This window comes from Cygnus olor, chromosome Z (genome assembly GCF_009769625.2).
Source record: "Cygnus olor isolate bCygOlo1 chromosome Z, bCygOlo1.pri.v2, whole genome shotgun sequence".
Taxonomy (NCBI): domain Eukaryota; kingdom Metazoa; phylum Chordata; class Aves; order Anseriformes; family Anatidae; genus Cygnus; species Cygnus olor.
Genome location: NC_049198.1, coordinates 54,635,683 through 54,660,112, shown reverse-complemented (window position 1 = coordinate 54,660,112; position 24,430 = coordinate 54,635,683). Strand labels below are relative to the sequence as shown.

The following is a 24,430-nucleotide window of genomic DNA, read 5'->3' as shown; positions in this document are numbered from 1 at the left end:
GATGTCTCACTTCCCTGACCTAAAAAAGGGACTGAAACTTGAAGTACTCTCAGAGAAAAATTAGAATACAGAAGAAAGAGTTTCATGTACATAGGTTCTTATGAAATGGAAATTCTTGTTCTATCATCATTTTTTTTCCTGGAGAAACACAGCACTATAAGGATGTAAAAGTCTTTAACAGCTCTCAGGTTGTGTGTTCTGTAATAGAAAACAAAACAAGGAGTCCCATAGATGTGTGGGAATGAACAGAAATAATCATAAATTTCTGTTCCTTCAAGCTTAAGGAAATACTAGATAAATAAGTGTGACAAAAACACTTCCTTGAAGCGCATACTAGATTAAACCATACATGTTCATTCTGCTTATAGTCTAATTTAATAGTACAACTCACAGTTAACACTGAGGGCTATTAAAAACAACATACTTTGTTCATCAACATTGGAGCTCAGAAGTAATCCAATATTCATGTGCTTCTGCTACTAAACATACAAACGCTCCCTCATGACCACCACCAAGCTATTTTCAATAGAAATGGAATGTTTGCCATAAAGGATTTCTTCAAAGTCTCCACAGAACTTCATCTACATCAGTTGCCAAGTCAACTATTGAAACGCCCTCAAAATTTATTCTTTCAGAATCATTTGTTCAGTAGCATATGCTATTTAATATGTTATTTATATGTAAGCTATTGTGTAAGTGAAACACTTGGCTATTGTTCCACAAGCTTTTAAGTTTTTTTTAATTACCACTACATATTTCAGCTGCTTATTCCTTCATGGAAAGGAAGCTCAGAACTAGCACTATATTAGTGCTACTCACTCTGATGGAGGTCTTATCTCGAAAGAACTAAAGTCCAACGTGTAACAGTGAATTAGATAAAACTGAACAATTGTTGATAATGGATACTGAGTGGATAGTTATTTCAGGATTGGTTAATGCTAAGCTGTTGTAAAAGGTCTACAGCAACACAGTTGCAACTACGTAACTGCTAAGTTTATGCAGAACTTAAACCAAATTAACTGCATTTATCTTAGGATGAAAATCAATTCAGCTGTACCTTTTGCTAGCTGATCATTAACATTGGATATACAATATGATTATGAATTATTCACTATATATATGTATTAGTCACAACATAAATAATTTCACATGCTATTTCCTGTACAACCTCTTCAATAATCAGCAATATATTGATTATTTTGCTGAATATGTAACTATAAAAACTTTCCACAAGTTTACATCCTAGTTTTCACAGATTTGAAGTGTCTACAACAACCTTCCTGCTAGCATTTTTTCATACCCTAAAGCAATGCCATGTTTTAAGTATCAGCATATTCAAAGGCCTGTGATGACGTTTGTTATAACAAGTAGTAAGGATATAATCAAAATGAGTAATAACTTAGGCTTTCAAGTTCTTTTTTTTTCCTCCAGTCACCAGTGTGAAGTTTGTTTTATTCAGTTTGCCATCTAGATGAAGTATAAAGGAACAGTTAAGGTATCATGGCACTAAATTTCTACTCTGTCCTCAAAGTTCTACCTGACTTTCCTGGGACCAATCCTTTTAACACCTTAAAAAGTCTGCAGAAACTAGCGATACACCTTCTAAGATACTTTTCCCACATATGCATACAGCAGATTTTACTCATCAGGACAGTGCATAACTCTGATATAAAGACATGATCAACATACAGCATGCCATGATGGCTTCAGGAACATGCTGTGCAGAGTTTAAACAGAATGTATCCTTTTAATAAAAAAAAGGAACTGTTGCAGAATCAGAAGCCTGACAGCCAATCACTACTGCCTTCAAGGCCTCTGAATTTCTGACCTGTTAACCTAAAGTTTTCTGAGTTAAAGTTTTCACATTTACCTGAAAGAGAAACATGAAAAATATCTGGTCAGTCTTTCACATCACTCTTCGCTATTATGGGGAAAAAATGTAATATCCCAGTTATGTTTATGTGACATAAGAATATTGGTAACTCATATCCTATGAAATTTGTGCACTTCATTGCCTCTATGAGTAAGATCTGATTATTCTGTACTGTTCTATTATTATATGCTCATTTAAAATTAGTCAATAAAAAGCCTGATTAATATCAAGTGAAGAAACCATATAAGCCTAATTGTTGATTAGAAGTTTACCATTTTTTCCTAGAAGTATTACCCACATGCATTTGTTTTAGAGACAAAACAAATTCCACTGTCCATCCCCCAGTCTTCTACATCTTTATGGAGCATTTTATAGTATTGCACCTGTAAAATTGAAAGATATTCTTCCCCCATTCCACTTGGGTGAAAAGGCATTTATTTGGACCTTTTGGAACAGAGCAGATTCTACCTTTGTAGAAGTGCTATGGTGACTTAACTCTATTCTAAAATGGGGGATTTGGGTAGACAACATTGAAATACTGAGAACTTAGTCATTCAGCTGCACAGCACACTGCTCATGCTCTGTTATTGGAGCCATCTTGGAAGTATTTTGCACATCTTCTGGCTCTTTGGCATATCCTCAAGCAGCTGGAGTTGCCTGTGTTATGAATTGAGGGAGTAACTGACCACTTGTCAGTTTTGGCACAGCTAGCTCTCTTCTTCCTGCGTTTAAGTATTGCTCACTTTACAGAGGTGTTTACTGGTTAAGACTATATGAGAATTTAAACCTTACAGTTAATTCCTTAATAAGGCATGATAATACATTTTATATAACATACTGCCTATGCTGGTGATAGGATCATGTGCATTTGATGCTGAAGAATTCTTAGAATTGCAATCTCTTAAAACATACTTGTTCTTGAAGATAATGATTTTTAATCTTGCTTCATTTTTACTGTCACTTATTTTTTCTACTGCCACACTTGTTTCCAGAGTAAGCTTTATTCACAGGAATAGGAAGAACATTCATCCTAGAGTTCTGTTATTATAATTTGTATAAAGATCTAGAAATGAGTGATTGACTGTATTCTCATTGCTGATGAGAAATGTATTCTTTAGGGGATAGAGAAGTACATATTGTTTAGAAGAGTCCTCCCTATACATGCTAATCAAAAATATTTTGAGTCATTTCTCTTAACCATGTTATTCTACTCATTTTATTATTCTGCTTCAGTCACTAAGCTATATCGCCTTTGCATAACATTTCTGCCTCTCACTTCAGAGTATTAGACATTACGATAATATTTTTTTTCCTAGGGAAGAGCTTGCAAACTGAAACCTATTTAACTTGCAGTGCCCCTCACTGCTCCCTCATGAAGCTGCTGCAGACAGACTCCTTTCAGGAAAGAGCTGCCCAGATTGTAAAGAGTTGAGTAATAAAAAATACACAAAAGACTTGTTACTGTTTTAAACAAAAAGAAAACTAGTTCTAATTTATACCATTTCTATTACAACTAGACTGGCTACAGAAGCAGGTACCCATCCCTCCACCCTTCCAGTTCCACTAGGACCAGTCTGCTCAGAACATTTTAAGTACTATGTATCCTTACATTCTCTTATTTATCTATTTCATGCAGAATCCAAGAACAAGGTTTTAGAGTTTTTTGTTTTTGTTTTATAAAACTTTCATTTTCCTACATCAAGGCAAAGTGATATGACATTTTTAAAAGTCTTGTATTCTGTGACATAACTTATTTTAAACATTAACACTAACCCCAAGAGTGCATTAAAATATATTTACCCATCATATGTTTCAGAGACACCTGCGAAAGGTTCATTCCCACACTTAGCAAATAAAAACACTGTGTTTAACAGTAGAGCCACTGAACAAGTGCCTATCATGAACTTGATTATGTTTTTGCAATCCATTTTGCACTTGGATACCAAGATGCCACTTATGACTTGGCCTAGTGCTGCTGCTGGAACTAATACAAGCCCTAGAGAAAAACAAGACACCAGCAATTACACAAGAGTGCAAGACAATTAGTGAAGTACTTCAGAAAGCAGTTTCACGTTAAGCAAAAAAAACATCACAATAGTTACCTGCCTCTTAAGATGCAGCCCATATGATGTCATTTTCAAACCATCCTACCAGAACCTCTCAGCATGAGTAATTTAATAGTTTCACTGAAAGTCATTTCTTCTACCCTTACATTACCTTTACTCTTTCCAGAAGTTCAGCTTGACAGTGTAATTTATAGATGTACAAAACCAAAGTTCAATACAGCAAACCTAGATTACTTAACCGTAATGCATTCTGTGCAGGAATCTCTGAACACCAGTAGGCTGCTTTATGAAAATAGAAAATGCTAATTCATGGCTTCTTAGTATTTTTCACATCCATCTTTTGTTACATATTTGTGCTATAAACTTTTTATAAAATTATGTTCTGTTATTACAACAGGCAGCACAAGACAATGAAGCATCTACAGAAACTTAAATCAAGTTCTTCAAGACCTAGGTGGGCCAGTTTTGCTGTATTAATCAACAGGTATTTATCCTCTTTGCACTATTAGGACTCCAGATAGATAACCAAGTATTTATATGTATGGCTAGTCTACAGTAAAACACTATTCAATGTAATTTGCACTGAGCTGAGATAGCTAGTTTTACAGACACTTCTGTTACATTTGCAGAACTGTACAGCCGCAGATGCACAGTCAAAAGAGTTTAAATAGTTAATAGTCATTGAACTAACTAGTCTGTATGTTATCAATGTTCGTTCAGGTGCAGCTGGCTTTCAACATTAGCACAGGCATTTCTTTAAAACTGTACATTGGATTAAATTCAAATTAAAATAAATTAAAACAAGGTCTAAAGGAAAAACCGAACATTCTGTTTCCCATATCACTGCTAATGATGTTTAACAGTTGAGCATGCATCCCAATTTATTTTTATGTAAAACTTGCAGATACATTGTCCTGAATCAATGACTGAGTAGCAATATCTAGTACTATCCAGAGGAGGAGTAAGTCACTCAAAGTCTCTCATGAACACATTGTTATTGGACAAAGAGCATTTCAACTACCTTATGTTTGTATTGCAGCACTATACAGCTGAAGTAATGTAGCAAGATGTTCCAAAAATAGGAAGTCTGACACATTGCGAGTATTCATTTGCCTTTCTGCCTTGATCTGGTTGCTATCCTTTAGAAATAATTGTCATTTACTCATGTGATCCTACCTAGTGCAGCTTTTTCATGTTATCACATTTATTTCTGCAACGATCAGCTTTTCATAACCTTCCATTTTCTACCTATTTCTTCTGCCTATCAGATAATAGGAATAAGTTAGTGACTAAGGCTTCATGCTCCTTCAGCTGATTTTAAATAAGGAAAATTAAATGCTATTCACCAAAAACAGAGGAATAAATTGTAAGTTACAGTTTCAGCTGCACAGAAATTTCCACCTTGAATATTACTACTAGGCTTACTGAACCTGTAGACAACTCAGATTTGCACCCTCAATGAGTTAAGTACCAAGGTTTTCCTCAGACAGGCATAAATAGATTAAAATGACTGATTCTGCTGTGGAAAACTGAATTTCTATTGTTTTCATATAAATATCTTCACAAAAGTCTCAGATAAATACAAGATAGCCTATATCACCTGAGCTATAAACACCAGTAACTGGTTTACTATAATATTTAAAAATTAAGGAAAAAAACAAGCAAACAAGAAAACACATTACCTCCAAGAGTTGCTGAAAAACTTGATGTCTTTCCAAACTGATTTTCTATGAACTTTGGTAGAAACGTGGCAAAGCCAGTGGCAACTAATGCTTCCGAAGAACTAGCTATTATTAGACTCATAAGCACTGGATTCTTCAATAGAATCTATGGAGAAAGATTAGCAAAACACCCAGGAAATTTCATTGTTGTACCTTGTAAACTAAATGCCACTTCAAAGCAGATACTTTCATGAGCTTCACTAATATGCTTTTCAAGCTTTAACAATCTCAAGCATCAATAAAATGAAGTAATATGTTGTTCTCAGCAGCACTGGAAACTTCCCTGTCACAGCATGAAGAAGCAATTACTTTTATAAACACTTATGTAAAATCTGAAAAAGAATCTCATTCTCCAAACACTACCAGTTTTAGTAAATTCCAGATTTTCTTACCAAAAGAGCAACAGGAAAGTCTTTAAAACTCTTTCCAATATTCTTGGTTTCAACAAGGGCCTCACTTCCATCATTGTGGGTTTCAGAGATTTTTTCAGCCTGTATTTTTGCTGTTCCTACGAAAGGGCATATTTATTGACAAAGGAATTTTAAATAGCAGTGTTCATAGACAAAGTCAGAAAAAACATTACAATACATGTTTCCTTTCCATGGGAAAGCCAGCTCAGACACCTCAAGACTTCTAGAATATTGTATTGGTACTGATCCATAAAAAAGATCAATGCATTATTGCTGTGGAAAAAAAAGAAGTGGCTGAAGGAATCATACTTCCATTTGAGAGCCTTGGCTGTATTAAGAGATTATCAGAGGTATCCTAAGAATTTCAGACTACCCTGAAGGCCATTCAATATTTTATCCTCAAATTCCCCATTTCCCTGCTTCACTGTTCCTTGTCCTCCATCATTTCTCCTTCCACATAATGAATAGTAAGTAAGTTCCTTTAGATGCTTTTCCAAGAGGCTCTGCCTGAGCAGAAAAGGTATTATTTTTAAACAGACTGCTCTGGGATGTTTTGATTCATTCTTTCTTAATATTCTACCCATAGCCAAGACTACAATGCAAGAGTTAAGTCAATAGGTGTTACCTGTGATTCTTGGTGCTAACTCCGCAGCTTTAAACACAGTCCTGGAAGCCTAGGTGCAAGCATCTTTCAAACTTTGACCATCAGTTTCCACACACTACCTGTTTCCAGTCCTACTATATGTATTTCCCCCCCCCAACCCCATATCAGTACTTTCAAGAGCCTCACTCTGGCCAGTTCCTCTCATTTTAAAGGCAACATATTGGAAACTATACGTGTATATATATATATATATATATATATATATATACACACACACATATATAATCACATTTTAGCCAAAATATATAAAGAAAATAAAAGAAATAAAAACAAAACCCAAAAACACACCAAATAAGCACACATTTACCTGGCAAGTATTTCGGAAAGCATGAAAATGGTATTATTAGAAACCAAATTGCAAAAAAGCATGCAAGGAATGCTATCCACCATGCCCCAAGCCAGCGTGGGTCATCTTGGTCTATCTGTGTACTGGAAAAATAATTTGCAAAGAGTAGGTTTACTGTTTATGAACTCAAGCCAGTAATTTCAGATGTCAGCAAGCTGGAATTATTTTCCTGACAGTAGATATGACAAAAGCCTTTGAATATTGTCATTTTCTTGTCTTCTAAATGTATTAAATTTCTTATTTGTTGAAAGAGTAGTAAGCACATTAATCAGCTCTGTTATAACAACACTGCATTCCACCAAATACAGCTTTACAATTCATTGTTCAAATTCATTCTGATTTGAAGACCACTATTTGGTCTTGTTTTCAAGATCCTGTAGCATATTAAAGCATTGGCAAAGGCTGTCTTTAAGAGAGCATCTTGATAATCACTGAGTTGTATGAGGGCCAATACAGAAAATACAGGAAATGAAAGTATAAATGAGGCTGTCAGTCTGGACAGTTTTATAACGCAAAATGTTACTTTCTGAATACAGGACTATTTGTCAACGGATAAATTTTCTAGAAAACTATCCCCCAGCATAGAAATAGCAGCACCCTACCCCTTACGTTACATTCATGAAAATGCGGTATCTTCCAAACAAGAATCCTTTCTCCTCATGTGAAGAAAATTCTTATTAAAATCTTCAACTAATTAGCAAATGAAAATAAAAAACAAAAGGCTTATCTCACCTTTCTGGGATCTGGATATCAATGTAAACATTAAGTAGCTGTCCTCCTAAGACATAGCCAATAGCAGGCCCCAGCAGTGACATGGCATAGCCAATTCCTAGAAGAGAAAAAACATCATTTACCATACATATTTAAAGCCTTCTTTTAAAGGAATCCCTAAATCTTATTGTTCTTATTAATGAACTTAATGATCTTATTGATGAGAAGAGAGAAGATCTTGTTGATCTTATTAATGTTTATAAATACCTTAAGTGTGGGAGACAGATTTTGCCAACCTCTTTTCAGTTGTTTGTGTGGACAGGACAAGGGGCAATGGCCACAAAATGGAGCACAGGAAGTTCCGCACCAATGTGTGAAAACTTCTACACAGTGAGGGTGACGGAGCACTGGAACAGGCTGCCCAGGGAGGTTGTTGAGTCTCCTTCTCTGGAGATACTCAAGGCCTGTCTGGACGTCTAACTGGGCAACCCACTCTAGGGAACCTACTTTGGCAGGGGGGTTAGACCCGATGATCTCTTGAGCTCCCTTTCCAACCCCTACAATTCTGTGATTCTATGAATTCTGTGAAATCAACTTCAGACCAAATGCTTTCTAGAAATCAGCTCATTCTTCCAGTGTCATTACTTAGGGTATAGTGTGCAGAAGATAGTTTGTACCTGTACATCAACACAAAAATTAGCAGCTCTCATTAAGAGCTGCAACTCTAAGGTGTAGCATAGACACTTCACTGATATATTTACACATTATTAGATTGCCTTTTGCATATCTTGTGCCTACAATTTAATCTACCTTGTGGAAAAGCTTTCTGAACTAAAACTGTTACAAGCATCAGTTGTCAGTAGTACGTGCATACAATATTTAAGAACGTATGTATTTAGATACAGTTTGAGTGTTAAGAGTTGTTTTTTTTAGATCTGCCAAGATGAGAACAAGACCGTTGACAGAAGTAATATCTGCCACTTGAGTTTGCGGAGAACTCAATCATGTGCATCTCAATTTACTGATGTGAGCCTAAGAATATAAAATCAGAGCTCTTAACAGCTTCTGGCAGTTCTAGAGAAGAAAAAATGTTGCAGCTGTAACTACATGCTACTGAAGAACACTCTTAGGTTTATACATTTGTGTTTTAGTACATGATTTTCTTGATGTCACAACTGTCTCTTCGGCTTAGAGATTTGTAGCACATTAGTACTGATGGCAGAAGGACTGTCTCTGCAGATAGAGGCTTGCAAGTAGCAGTAAACTAGAGCTGTCTAAATAAATGGTAGGACATGCATCTTTGTTGCCTATATTTTATGCATTTCCCCAGGTTGAAGAATCTAGATTTTCCAGTTTTTTCCACAGTGTCTGCTTTAGGAGTATTTAGCCCTATTGCAAGAAGTAATGGCAGGTGAGGGTAGAAAGGAACACTTGCACACCAGTAAGTCAGAATAAATATGGAGTTAATGTATTCCATTTTCTGTATTTTAGCAATAACAACAAATTCAGTGTGGTCCTATGAGTATAAGTCCACATTCATCCTGCAGAATATTAAACTTAGCTTAAAAGGTGCTTATTTCCTCCTACAGACCATTCAGTTTAAATTATCATTTGGAACTGCTTAACTGTTCACCAGCTCTATATGTAAATGCCTCAGTTAAGCAAGCAGAACAGTCTTCATGAGAAGACAACCATTTTCAGAAGACAATGAAAATACCAGTTTATAAATTGCAAACTTTTAATCAAAGATATTATCAGCTATTTACAGATACTAACAGAAACTTTTAGGTTTTTTTGTTTTGGCTTTTTGTGATGCAAGACGGTTTGTGTAAGACAGCAACACAATATATTTTAAATCCTCGGTACATAGCATTAGAGTTAAAAAAGAATTAGTCATAGTGTAGCTTTCTGTCCACTCCTCATCTATTTTTTGATGTAGCATCCAGAGTACACTGCTGTCCTAAATTCAGCAGGTGTCCAGAGATTGTACAAGAATCAGTTTATTGTACTACCAGTTATGTTTTACTTCTCTACACTATGCAAAGTCTTGAGTTTTCAGGTCATTTCTTGATTCCCTAATCATGTGGGCAATCCTATTTCTGTCCTATTTATTTCACTAGCCTCCAAAAATGTACAAGACTCCTCTCCCAGGACTGAGAAACAGCAAAAATAAAAGCTGTTTCTGTTATTTAACATAAGCAACCAGCCAATTTGTTTGCATCAAATGAAGTGGCTTGCCTGGAAAAATTAAGCAAGAATTCTTTGCAAGTAGCTGAAGATTTCAATTTTGCCTCCTTAGATATCCATTCAGAGTCTGGAAAACAACCCAGGCATCTAAGATGTTGTAAATTCCTTCTGGGAGTTTTCAGTACAGCTAACGTACTTCTACCAGTTTATAAGTGAAATAGGGAAATCATCTTCATATCCACTGAAAACACACTAAAGTTCAACCAATTAGGCAGTGAAAATGCACATAACACAGAATGCTGATTGGAAAGATTAAAAACTACTACAAAGAATTAGTATTCCTTCACTTTCTAACAGCCCCACAGTAAGATATAAACCCATTCTCCATGTTTCTAGGCAATCCTTTTACTTTCCATTCTACTTTCATGTAAGGGAGCATACTTCCAATATTTCCTCCTTAAGTGCCAAATTTATATGTGGCTAGAGGACTGCACTGATCTCATGATGTACAGGAGTGTCCCTGCAGACAGGAATGCCCATTGTTAGAAGACAGCCAAATAAAGCATAAAGGAAGGTATGGCTTTTGGGCTGATATACAGTAGCTTTCACTACCTATGAGAACAGAAAGCAAATTTTACTCAGAATTCTTGTTGTTTGTAGCGAGGCTATATTAACCACTTAATCACTTTCAGTTGCTGATAAGAAAAAACAGGAGAGGTGCACAAAGTGACCTTATGGTACACCATAAAGTAACTATTGAAGAAATTTCACATTTACAGAATACTATCAGTTAGGCATTACAGAACTACTTTAGGCATATAAGCAAGAATTGAAGAAAGACTTGAGGTCAGTACATAAAAGAATTTGTAAGACAGTGTAGTCTATGATCTATCCAGACAATGTGTTATAAACAGTTTTAAAACTTACCTATATAAAGGGAAGACTTGTGCTTCGGGACACTATCATCAATAAAAGCTGTCCCCAAAGTATACAGTGGAGTTCCTCCAACTCCCAGCAGCAACTGTCCCAGTATAAAGACATAAAGATAGTTCGAAAGTGAAGACTTTGTGTTGGCACTGCAGGTGAAGTTTGTAGAGCTTGTTCCTAAAATTTGGCATGTATCTGAATGACAGAAACAAGACACCTTTAAAATTGTTACCCAACCTACAACCCTGAGGAAGGAAGATAATATACCTGTCAGTTTGGTGGAAACAAGCCATCCTGAGCAAACATATGAAAACCATCCCCAGATCAGGTAAGCAGACCAATCAATGCTTTGGGTTCACAAAACAAAGAACAAGAAAGCCTGCCATACAGTTTGCTTAACCAGAAGGCTACATGGGTGTTGTCATAAATGCATTCCTGGGGTTTAGCATACCTTTCTGCAGAAAGAACAGCATCATAGTTTGATAAGACAAGAGGAAATGGCCTTAAGTGGCACCACGGGAGGTTTAGGTTGGATAGTATGAAAAATTTATTCACTGAAAGTGTTGTGAAGTTCTGGAACAGGCCACCCAAGAAAGTAGTTGAGTCACCATCCTTGGAAGTCTTCCAAACACGTGTAGAAGTAGAGCTTAGTGACATGGTTTAATGCTGGACTTGGCCGTGCTAGGTTAAAGGTTGAACTAGATCACCTTAGAAGTCTTTTCCAATCTGAATGATTCTGTAATTCTATGATAGTGGTAGTAGAGTCATGTACCACACAGTCAGTAAGTTAGTGCTACTGTACAAAAAGCGGCCAACATGGAGTCATTGACTCCTCTTGAAGTGAGGTATTCCATATTTTCCTTCCTTTCCATTTAGGAAGGATCTTCATTTTAATGTTACAATGAAGTCACATAAGGAACATTATGAATTAATGTTCTCAAAACTTTAATTCTGGAGCAGATTTTCCATTTAGTGTCAATTCACTTTATTAAAAATTTTCTGCAGAAAACAGCAATGCTAAAATCTTAAATTAAGTTCACTTTGTGTTATTAATATGCACAGTACCTAAAATTAACTTCCGCATACACCATGTCCTGCAATACTTTGTTAACCATGTTCATGTACAGCATATATAACTACAGGTATGTTCTATAGGCATTTAAGGTTAAATTGTATTAGGTCAGTCTAAAACAGCACCTAGATACTTATTTAGTGTCATACATAAGTATCTTGTTAATATACATAGCTGAAAACAAGTAACAGTGCAAGAAAATGGCATGAATTTTATTAAATGAAAAGAAAGATACAGCCCAGTTTGAGATATAGGGACAGCCTCATGAAATAAGGAGATTACACTCACTAACGGCAATCCAACTCTGACAGTGGTTCATCAAGAGTCACCATGCCCACACCCTGTGGATTTGTTCACATAAATCTAAAAGCTTGTGCCATTGTGTTACTAATTGAGTATTGCCTCTCCTTCAGCTCTTCAGTCTACATGCCATAGGATAACTTATCTTGATGTCACAATAAGTATCACACTAGTTTGTTTTCAGAACCACACAATCCAGACTTTAACTACAAAATTAAGTCAATCATCAATATATACTTTAATACAGTTATAATCCTTTATTTCCATAGCTTAAAAAATTATCAATAAATAAGTCTGATAATTCAGCAAATATACATGCATTTGCTGATAGGAATCATGGACTCTATATTCCATTGCAAGAAACATTTTAGAAGCAAAGAGGATTTACCAAGGAAGTTATGAGACTACTTTAAACTAGTGTAAGTCAAAATGGCCAAAAGACAACTTACTGTCCCTACTTCAGACGTGTGTCATCCCACCTTCTAGAACTAGTACAAAGTTTTAAACAGTTAAACAGATTGGCACAGGTTAAACCTAACCTCGATTAGTTCCACAAGACTGTTTGCTGCAGTCATAAGAACTGTGGACAAAAAAGGCACTGGTTTTTACATGATCACAGAAGTCTAACCTGAGAAAAGCCAGGCTGTGGGAAAAGTCTAGATGAGTGGCTGACCACTTATCTACTTTTTCCTCTATAAACCTGTTCTCACTTCTAAAAGTCACTGGATTTAACTGGTATTTTGAAGGGCAGAACTGCTTTAATGGCAACATGAATACAGTTAGTCATTATAAACTTATTTCCATTCTTTCCTCTGACATAACCACCTGAATCCAAGCTATGTAAAGGCCAAAGTATTCCCAAAGACCTAATTCAACATAATAGCCAAGGAGGCAGAACCAATTGTGAGATGCTTTAGCAATTACATTAGTTAGAAACAAGACAGGTCAAGACTAGCTTTACTCACACCTTAAAATGCAGCTAGTAGGTGTGGTCATTTTTGGTTTGTTTTGTATGTGTTCTTACCTTTTAATATTTTAAAAAGCAAGCTGTGAAGAATAAGAAATAAAATAGCTTGGTTTCTATTCCTTCTTAAACAAAAATCTGTCTCTCCTGTAGGTTTTGAAAGGGAAGGTCTTTTTGAAAGCATCAATAAATATTCTAAATAAAGACTAAATTCTTAGCTTCTACAGACAGATGTTCTGTAATATCATAAGTGCTATAGAGAAATAGATCAAGTAAAGAACAGCAGTGCTACCCATTATCTGACTAATCTCAGTCTCAGAGAGCAAAGCTAACAGAAACAGCACAGGCATGCCAGCAGTGCAAGAGAAACAGTCAAATTAGAAGCTGGATCACAAACAATGTCATCATCCCCCCTCACTTTAAAGTACTCATCTATCACCATTAGTACCCAAATGCCACAGTCTGCTTCAATCTTTAATTTGTCCTCAGCATGTTCTAAGAAAGAGGATAAATTACTGCCCTTCTGAGAAGATTCACTAATTCTCAGACCCTAGAAGACTAACTCACCAGAGCTTCCAGCAAAACAGGGAACTGAAGAAAGGTGCCCAAGTCATTCTCACTCATTACCTCGTTAAATCACACCATACACATTTCACCTCAAACGGCTAACAACTGTTATTATCCCAAACTGTTATTTTCCTAAAGACACATTACTAAAGACATTCACAGAATAATTCAGATTGCTAGAGACATCTGGAGGTCATTTAGTCATTGACTGCCGACCAACTTGCTCAGAACTTAACTCAGCAAGGTCTTGAAAAGCCCCAAAGACAGAGACCATACAGTCTCTTTGGGTAACCTGTTCCAATGCTTGACAGTCCTCACAATGAAGTTATCCTCCATCTGCGGAGTGAAGACCTATGTTTCACATTTGCTGCAAGAGCTATCTCATACAAAGTTAATTGTTTCAACTGAGATGGAAGTTGAAAAGTATGTTGATTGTAACATCATTCCTACTGTGGTATTTACAGTACTCTGTACCATCTCAGTAATTAAAGAACAGTTTCATTACAGAAAAATTCACTAGATGGAGCTCCTGACTCCAAATACAAGAGCCAGCTCAGAACCTGAAGACCCTACGTAACATAACTAAGTCATCATAACAAACAGATGACTACATCTAGATTACACTTTTTAATCTGAAGAAGTTTTGGAGATCAGACAAGATGTGTTTGGTACGGCTTTTTTTTTCCATAAACAGGTAGTCCGCTGGTCAGCTACTCATTCAATAAGAATGAGATTAAACTATTCCTACAGAGTGATATAACAAGCATTTCCAAGGGAGTAGTTTTATCAGGTAGGGATATCATTTATCAGGGTATCATATGTGCATACTCAGAAAAAAAAGTACATGAGCATTCCACGCTAAAATAGTAACTTCCAGCTGTCTAGCCTCCATTATAAGGCTTGCATAGTTTTTAATAGTTTTAATTCAGATTAGATTTATTTATTCACCTGACAATCATTAGATGTTGCACTGAACTATACTTCACAATAATACTTCAGGTGAAACTCACTATTTACATACAACTGATGAACAGAAATGACCAAGTAACCAGCTAGTCAACTGTTCAACAAGAGATGAGGTGGTACATTTTCATACAAAGCACCAAGAAACAAATAGACTGCAAAATTAGTATGTTGCACTTCCAAATGGAGTTCACTCCCAATAAATTAAGTCCATAAAACAGCCATCCAAACAAATAAGCAACAAAGAAGGCTTTTGGGGGTATGTGTGGTGCTATTAAATTCTACAACTAAGTGTATAGCCAAGACATTTCATCAACATCAGGACTAGCTAAACCAGACATATGATAAAATCATGTACTGTTAATTTCACTGTTAAAGGATGCTGTTGAATGGCACCTGTAGACTTATATTCAGTCTTCCATAGTCCACACACGCCCTGAACTCTGTAGCCATTTATCTTTGATAGTGTCTGGTTTAAGTTAGGACCTTAAATCTGCTCATCTCAGCAGTCACACCTTGGGCATCTACATTACAACTGTCAAAGAAACAGCATGATTTCAATCTTTCAATCAGCTTAAAGGGCCATGAAAAAGAGCACATGCTCCATTTGAAATTTTCTAGCTTCTAGATTTTAAAAAAGTTCATATAGAACTTAAGGTATTGAATTCCTACAGCATCTTTAAAGGCAAATGAAATGGCAGATGTATTGATAAAACAGGAACAGACTCTAAGATTCCAAACAGAACTGGGACAAGGGGGAAGAGATCAGTTGCAATACTTTGACTCCCTTCAACACACCTGCTCAGCCAATATTTCATTTCAATACAAAACAAAGCTACAAATAGGTCAGAACTTTATTTAAATAAAGTTCAGCTTCTCTTACATACTAGTAGAGTAGGGAGGGTAATACGAAAACTGAAATTGGGAAAAAGGCCTGTAGTATAGCCAGAAGCAAGTAAGCTGTTGCTGTTCTACCATGGGTTAATACATAATCACTTGTTCATAGCCTCCGAACACTGAAAAACCTTGTTTTGGTTTTCCTCCAATTTGCCCTTACTCCGTTAAAAGTTGAACTAACTTCTGACATCTATTTGTTGGATGGCAAACAATTTACCTATAACCGACCTAAGTTGTTAATGGTCAATATCTGGATACCTCATGGAAGTGCATGGCAAGATGTGATGAACACAAAAAGTGACCTGAGAATCAACAGCTGGAATACTGGGAACCTTCCATAAGATTGCTCAGTAGCTACTGATTTTTTTGATTAGCATTCTAATATGATTAGTCATTAAAGACACATCTGGTTAAGCACTACAATAACAATTAGGACAATCATGAAAGATTAAGTCAATCTACTTTAAAGATATCTGGATGTTTCTTTGTTAACTACAGGTGAGCCACTACACAGAGGTACAAGTATATGGCATTAAATTTACAGCACTCAAAGTCATTTTATGAGGAAAGCTACTTAAGATCTCAGAGCTGACTACCACCACTATTTCAGTACCGTTTTGTTCTGTGCAGTTCAGTTCTGAGTGTTTCCTCTACTTCAAGGAAACCCACAAGTTTACATCATTTTAGACAAACCTAGTGAAACTTCTTAATGAATTATTCAGGATGACTTTACAGTAGACAATAGTTCAAAGCACAACAGAATTGCAATATGCAGTAGCCTTTCAACAGGGAGACAATAAGTCTGACAGCTTTTCTGTAAGATTTATTCTACTTCACTGAACTAACATTGTACTGGGTCTGGCTGGGATGGAGTTAGCATTCCCTGCAGCAGCCCATATAGTGCTGTGCTCTGCACCTACAGCTAGAACAGCATTGGTATCACACCAGTGTGTTGTCTATTGCCGAGCAGTGCTGGCACGGCACCAAGACTCTCTCCAACACCCAAAAGCCAGTAGGATGGCAAGAGGTGGGGAAGGGCAACAAGGCAGCTGACATCAACCAACCAAGGGGATATTCCATGCCTTATGCAGTCACACTCAGCAATAAAAGGCATGGAAAGGGAAGGAGAGTGGTGCTCTGTTATGAAGACATCTGTCCTCCTAAACAACCGCTATGTGTGTTGAGGCCCTTCTTCCTGGGACCTGGCCAAACGTTGCTCCTTGATGAGAAGTACAGAATAATTTTATCTGTGCTTCTACAAGGCCCTTGTTTGAAGTTCAGCTGCCCAGCAAGGTAAAAATCACCACATACTTGTATCCTTATTCACAAAGGAATGTGAAATCAATTTTAATCAAAATAAGTTTTCATTGCATTCATCAGTCCAAATAAAAAAGCATTTTACTCTACTATTGCACGTAAGTACAGATCTGACTCAGATCTCTTCTGAAAAAGAGAGTCTAGTGTAGAGACAGCTCTTGAACTCATGGATTTCACAGAATCCTTTCACTTTCATTGTTAGAGATGATGTTACCCCACTTTTAGGGCTTCAACAAAGAGTAACTGGGGGTTACCAAATTAAAAGTTGCACTAACTCACTATGGAGATTTCAGAAAAAATAATAAATCTAAACATAAGAATAAGCTTACCTTCACGCTTAGTTCCAAAGTGGTATTTTCCGCTACTGAAGTGTGGTAAGGAAAATATAAGTGAGCCCAATCCTAGCATAAATGCTGAGAAAGCCAGCCATCGTGGTTTGTGCCCCCTTTCTCCAAAGAAAGATACAAACAATGACAATATACAAAAAGCAATGTCATAGCTTGCAGAGATTAAGCCAGTGAGGGAACTGTTCAACTCGTAACGCTTCTCAATTGTTGAAATACTAATGTTAATCAGGCCATTTACCACAATACCTGCAAGAGAACAAAAAACATAATTAGTCAGAAGTACTTAATTTGATGGGGTTGCAACAGTAAACTTACTATTGTGTAACAGAAGGGTTACAATGAATATACTTGCAAAGCCACATTTTAAGGTATTTATTAACTTTAAAATCTGGGCATATAGTGGATTGACACATTGCCAACTTAAGCCAGCCAATCTGCACAGGACCTATTCAATTTTGTTCTCTCCTGGGGGTATTAAAGATTTAACACTGAAGCATTCATCCAGCAAAATATCATGCCCCAAGCTCTGTTAGTGTATTGAGGTTCCAGATTCAGTTTGAAGCACAAACTTCACAGTGACTATATTACATTTTCAGAAGATACTGTACAAATTAAAATTAATTAGTCAAGGTAGTGACCTGCATGAGAGTACAAGCTAAGACTGAATCAAGTTATTTAACAAGACATAGCCTTCAAATAATTATGTCAAACATGTATCTTTCCTTTGTGATGGTAGGGAGGAAATATAAGAAGGCTTTTGAACAGGCATCCTCCACTACAATATTAGAGAAGCATAAAGCCATTTGAAAACACTGCAACTACTTCAGAGTAACCAAGTTGATTTACTTTAACTGACAAAAATGTTTGCCCTCTGAATCTTCATTTTCTCTGAAGCTGAAGTATCAAATGACCTGGAAAAAATAGGCCTTGCAAGAACTGCCCTACTTCGGCAGAGGCAAAAAACAAACTCCAAAAAATAACTGATCCAAAAGCAGAAGTTAAGCCAGTTGCAGTTTCCAGTGAATGCTTATACACATTGTACATTTTTACAAAAGATTTGGCTGCAGGTACTAACTTTAATTTCTGACTGCCTCACATTCTGTTTGCATTTGGGACAACGCCAAGTAGCTAAAGTTTACTTTTAACAGTCCCCAAATAGGATTCTGTTACAAATGAGATGAATATCTATACTTTATAACATTGCTAGATAACTTGCTGATAGTCTAATTAAATTGTGCCTGTAATAAAATGTATACCTTGGGAAAGTTAAGAGATCTTGAAGTCACAGCTGCAAATAAGATTAAGAGTTCTGGAACCTCAGAGAGTACTGATTAGCATCTCTTAAGACACAGGCCCTATAGTTATCCCTCTTATTCCTAAAAATTCAGATATGATTCCCTATCACCATTCCAAGAACAGCACAGGAGGACTGCCGGCTGGGGATAGCAATAGATTTAAGTCAGCTTTCAACAAGCATTGCACTATCCAGAAGTGCAACTACACAAAGCTGAATTTCAACAGAGCTGTCTAGAGTCCTCTACTTATTGAAAAAATTACGCCAGAACTGTGATCAACCAACTGTTTTCTTATCACTGGAATCTTCCCACAACTAAGCACTTTAGCTTTCTGTACCAAGAGCTGCCTCCTTACAATCTTAATTTTCTGATACTCCACTATGGCCTTTTTATTAAGATAGTTTCACCTGTCAGTCTGGCCACCACATGTAAATTCATATAGGATTAACAGAAGTATTCAGGTGTGTCTCCATGCGATTATTTATTCCTTTGGCAACTATCTTTTCTTCTAAAGGAGCAGTGACCAAAGAACAATACTAGCATGAAGGAATGAACAAACAAGTTTTCCTATTTGAAAAGCACTTTGAACATTTGCTAAAGCTTTAAAATATTCATATGAAGTAGGTTTCCTACTCAACGAGTTGATTACCAAATTAGAAGACATTGTCTTTTGCTTGTAGTTTAGCTGTCTCCTTTAAATTTACATCCTAAAAGCCATAAAAAAACTTGCAATGCAATTTTATTGGATTATTAGATATCAACTTTAAAAATGCAGATGTGATAAATGGCAGCATAATCTCTCTGATGGTATCATTTAGTGAATAACCACTAAAGTCTCCTCAGGAGAGACACAACCTGTTTGATTTCAGCTCTACGTGAAAAACAAGGACATCTCAACACTTAAATAGTACTATAGAAATTATGTTTTAACTGTCAACATCCAAAACATTTCTGTCCTGCTACATGCTTAAGTACACCATGCACTGATCCACAGAACACCAATTAATCAAACCAAATTCTTTTGCTCTAACAAAAAACAAGACCATATTTTATTCATCCATTTACCAAGGAGTACTCTACAGTTGTTGTAACAGATTTAAAGCAGTAGTTTGCAGACACTCCATTAAAATAAGTGTCCTTTCAGTAACAAATCTAATCAGGGTATAAAACATTAGCATTACCTAGAATTTACAGCTAGATGAGACTGGGCCAGTCTCAAAGACTAGTTCTGTTGTTTTGTTTAACAGAAGTATTACTGACATCTGAAATAAATAGACTTGCTTGTGTTCAAAGTAGTGAGATAACTTACTTTGTTTGCTGCTGTAACTATGAACTGCAGCATATCCAGTTACTGTATTACAAGATGCAATCATACATTTATGCAATTCAAGTGCCATACAGAAATCAGGTATTAGTCATGTAACCATGTTCTACGCAAAGAAATGTTTTCTGTTCTGGAAATACAGGTTTCACCTGTACTTGAAACAAAAACAGCCAGAAACAGACAGTTAAGTTTCACCTGGAATCTTCTAATTAGCTGAAATAGAGGAAATCAGCTGCTACTGGTAACAACCACCTCTCTTCTAGGCCAGCTAGAAAGTAACCTGACAAGCACATGCCCTCAGTTACACACACACACACTTCTTCACACACTGCAGATAACTACCTACTGTGTTCACCCACTCTGTAAAAGGTCAACTGCAAAAACTTCTGCACATCAGGAGCATGTTAACGATTACTTCATTATTGTTCAGCACAGTAGGATAAAACTTTCCTAGAGGTACATTATCAACACAAAATGTTTACATTTTGCCTTCCTCAGTGATTATTGCTGTAATTTGGAGAGTGAGTCAAACACTTAGAAACAAATCCAGAGTACAGCAGCAGTTTAGATAAAAACACGCACCACACAACTAAGATTTGGAAGTTACCTAAACCCTGAAACTGCAACACCTGAATATTTTTGGAGCATCACATACAGCACTGAATTCCTTATCTGCAAACTGTTCTTGTTTTTTCTGCTTCTCAAAAAAAGAGTGGCAATTCTAGCCTTCAATGCCCAGTTTACTCCTGCAGGCTAGCCAAAGCAAAAGGTACTTGTTCTGAGAGTCCAGATAACAAATCTTTCGAAGTGCCACAAGGTCTATGGTAGCCAGGCCTATAACAGCTTTCAAAGAAGCATCAGATGTTTCTGTACACTAAGGCCCAAAATCTGAACTAGATTAGACAGGTATCCCTCTGAGGTCTAGCATACATCTATGGTTAGATAACAGGACCAAGATAAGATGCTATGTGCATTTCTTACGATGCTTAAGGGGACAGATATTCTGGAAATACAAAAATTTTGCTATTGAGAACCTACCCTACTACCATTTAAAGATAAAATTCAAGTGATATTATTCAACCAAACAAGCACTCAACACAAACTAGATTTTAAGAAACATTGCTACAACAAATTGAAGTGCTGGAAGTAGTCAAGATGCTGTTTAGTACAACACTCTGAAACGTTTCAATGTCAGCTTTGGGACATGTTCTATCCCTATTCTTCTAAGTCGTCTTTGGCAACTCAGTTGCCACTGAAGCCTGTTATGTAAGAAATTCTTCCACTCTGTATCCAGAGAAGGGCTACAAAGCTGGTGAAGGGCCTGGAACACTAGTCCTACGAGGAGTGGCTGAGGGACCTGGGGTTGTTTAGTCTGGAGAAGAAGAGGCTCAGGGGAGACCTTATTGCTCTCTGCAACTACCTGAAAGGAAGGTGTGGGGAGCTGGGGGTTGGCCTCTTCTCGCAAGTGACAGGACTAGAGGGAATGGCCTCAATTTGCACCAGGGGAGGTTTAGGTTGGAAATTAGGAGACATTTCTTCTCAGAAAGAGCAGTCAGGCACTGGAATGGGTTTCCCAGGGAGGTGGTGGAGTCACCATCCCTGGGGGTGTTCAAGGAAAGGTTGGCCATGGTGCTTAGGGAGATGGTTTAGTGGGTGACATTGGTGGTAGGGGGATGGTTGGACCAGATGACCTTGGAGTTCCTTTCCAACCTTAATTATTCTAAGATTGATTCTTTTTACTGTTAGAGAAAATATGAGCTAAGACAAGAAAACAGTAATCATCTCCTGGTCATAACAGCTGCAGCATGGTCTCTCAAATACAGAGAAAGAACAACAGATACTACCCAAAACTCTCTAGACACTTTTCTAACCCAAAAGATGTATTATAAGAAAAAAACGAGATTGAAAACAGGTTGAAATCAAAAAGAATTTGAGAAGACATGCTCTGAGAGACACTGGTTCTTCTACAGAATTTTCCCAAGCAATATGAGCAGCAGTCATCTTCCTAGGTTTAAGGAGAGCCTCCAGCTCAGCTCTCCCAAGACCATCCCAATTACCTCAGTTTGGTTCCAGGCAGGTGCGCAGCCATCCACACCATGGTTGCCTTCAGCACAGGCTACTTGCCCTCTTAGCACAGGACCTGTGCACACTGTGCACACTCTCCCCCAGCCACATTCTTTATGTGCAACACAGATCAGCTTTAAAGCCTCAGACTTCTTCAGGTAACACAGCTTTCTTTTCTAGCTAGTCCAATAAAGTCCTAAACTGAAGGCTCTCCAAGGTCCTAACAAATCTTGTCACCAACTACAAAAAATAAGGATGAGAATACCTGAAGCTAAACAACAGAAATTAAGAGCAAGCTGAACTTCACATTCCCCAAAGTTAAGCTGTTAGTTAAGCATTAGACAGATAGGTGCACCGTGATCCACAGAACAGGATCAGACCTTTGAAAGCCATCTTAATCACCCAGAGTCCGGCCCAACCATGCCAAGCTTTTTTTTTTTTTTAATTGGCAGTCAGGTAATGAAATGCACATAGACAAAACAGCAGCTCTGTGCATGTTTATATCACACACTTTGTTCTCTGGCTTGTATGTTTCGCTGCGAGTGATGGGGAAGCAGTACCAACAAGAGCATAAAGCAGGGAGCTGACAGATCTATAGCCTCAGTGGTGTTCGGAGGTAGGCGGGAAAAGGAAAAAAAAGAACAGAATCGAGTATGGAGAGTAACGCTGCACAAGCAACTTCCCTCTCTAGCCCTGGGGTACTTTCTTCCCCTAGCAAAGCCACTACCGTCACAGCTCAGCAATGGGACGAGGCTCGGGCAGCTCCAAGATCCCCATACTGGAACCGGCACCCCTGTGCCCTGCCCTGCGGCCCGGCCCCGGCTCACCCGGGGACACACCGTCACCTGCCCAGGGCACCAGGCCCGCGGATTACCTTGGAAGATGGCCAGGAGGCTGTAGGCAGCCAGGTAGCCCTCGGGGTTGTTGCAGAGCTGCAAAGCCTTGGGGGTGCAGCGGCCCCAGCCGCACGGACCCTCCTCGGTCACCTCCACCGCAGCTCGGGACGGGGATGGGGTTGCAGCCCCAGTGGGGCTCGCATGTCGCTGGCCGCTGAGGTCGGGGCTGGGGGGCTCAAACGCCGGGTTCTCAATGCCGTCTCGCTTCATGCCGGTACCGGCTGCGAACAACAACGGGGCGCGACGCTCCCCTAAATACCGGCGGGGAGGGAGGGCGGGACGGCACCGGGCCCGGCTCCGGCACCGGCCCCGGCGGGGGCAGGGGCAGGTGGCGGCGCCTTCCCCCTCCTCCCGAGGCCGGGCCCGGCTCCGCCGCGCCACGCCCTGAGCGGGACGGGGACAGCGGCAGCTGTCCCTGCGGAGAGCCCGGGGGCCGGGCAAGGTCGTGCCGTTACGGCTGCCGCGGCCGTTGCGGCCGCCGTGCCTCCGCGTCGCGATCGTGGGTCGCGATCGCGGCGCTGGAGGCGGGAGCGGGGTCGGGGGGCGGCGCAGAGCGGGGAATGGGGATAAAAATTTGGAGCACCTGAGGGGAAACGCTCGTGAGCCGGCTTCATCAAACACCTCCGAGTACTCCTCGGGACGGCTGGGAAGAGTGAAAGCAGCGCTAGCCACGCCGCGGTGCTTTCCCGCTTTAGGCAAGCGAGCTGGCACGCTTCCCTCGGATGTGGAAACCCACTTACAACGAAAAAACCCTGGCCTTTGCAAATGTCATCCTTACAAAATATCATTCCCCGGCTGCAGTGCAGAAAGTTTCCACCCGCAGGAGCTTCCCGTCACCGAGCAAGTCATTCGGACACCGACCGCGATTACTTGTCAAGCACACAAGGAAGTACGGGGTTTGTTTGCATGTGGTGGGAATTATTTCAGTCAGCTGTACAGGAACGACCGGGAAGGAGTCCAGGGATCACTTAGCTGGCACCACTAGTGTTAATCTAGGTGTGTCCCATAGAGTTTTTCCCCTTTCTAGAGTGCAATGCGTTTTCGAGGCAAGTGAAATAAACTGGAGATGCCAGCAGCGGCTTTGGCTCAGGGTCACACTGAAAGCTTGGGTATCCTCCCGAATTCCCTGCTGAATTCCCCTCCTGAAGTCCCATCCTCACTTACCCTGGTGTCACATCTCATCAGAGGGAAGCATGCACTTTCAAATATTCGTTAGCAGCTACATGGAGATAACCATCTGAAAAACAAAACAAAACAATGACAACAAAAAAAATCAAGGAGGGGAATGTGTGTCTATATATCTGCATGGATAAATTGCAAATAAGAAGTCAGCTGTTCCCACTGCTGCTGCTCTTTCTAGGGGCAATGGCAGGAGCTGGGGCCTGTGGGGTTCCCTGGACCTTGGACCTTCCTCACCTGCCTCTGCCTCAGCTACCTCAGGGTCCCCCTCGGGCTCTGACCGTACCCCACAACCAAAGCCCACAGGTAGCTACTCCCCAGCAAATCATTCCTCTGCTAG

General features: G+C 38.7%; 1 protein-coding gene across 1 annotated transcript in view; it reads right to left on the bottom strand.

Moving 5' to 3' along the window:
• Positions 1-23,297, bottom strand: part of SLCO4C1 (solute carrier organic anion transporter family member 4C1) — a 31,999-nt gene extending 8,702 nt beyond the window's left edge. Inside the window, exons 1-8 of the mRNA XM_040541592.1 lie at positions 22,890-23,297; positions 17,315-17,578; positions 10,906-11,100; positions 7,813-7,909; positions 7,042-7,163; positions 6,053-6,168; positions 5,622-5,766; positions 3,674-3,869 (exon numbers count right to left, since the gene is read on the bottom strand). Coding sequence (XP_040397526.1) covers positions 3,674-3,869; positions 5,622-5,766; positions 6,053-6,168; positions 7,042-7,163; positions 7,813-7,909; positions 10,906-11,100; positions 17,315-17,578; positions 22,890-23,121 — 1,367 coding nt within the window. The 5' untranslated portion in view covers positions 23,122-23,297. The remainder of the gene's footprint in view (positions 1-3,673; positions 3,870-5,621; positions 5,767-6,052; positions 6,169-7,041; positions 7,164-7,812; positions 7,910-10,905; positions 11,101-17,314; positions 17,579-22,889) is intronic.
• Positions 23,298-24,430: the final 1,133 nt, after the last annotated feature.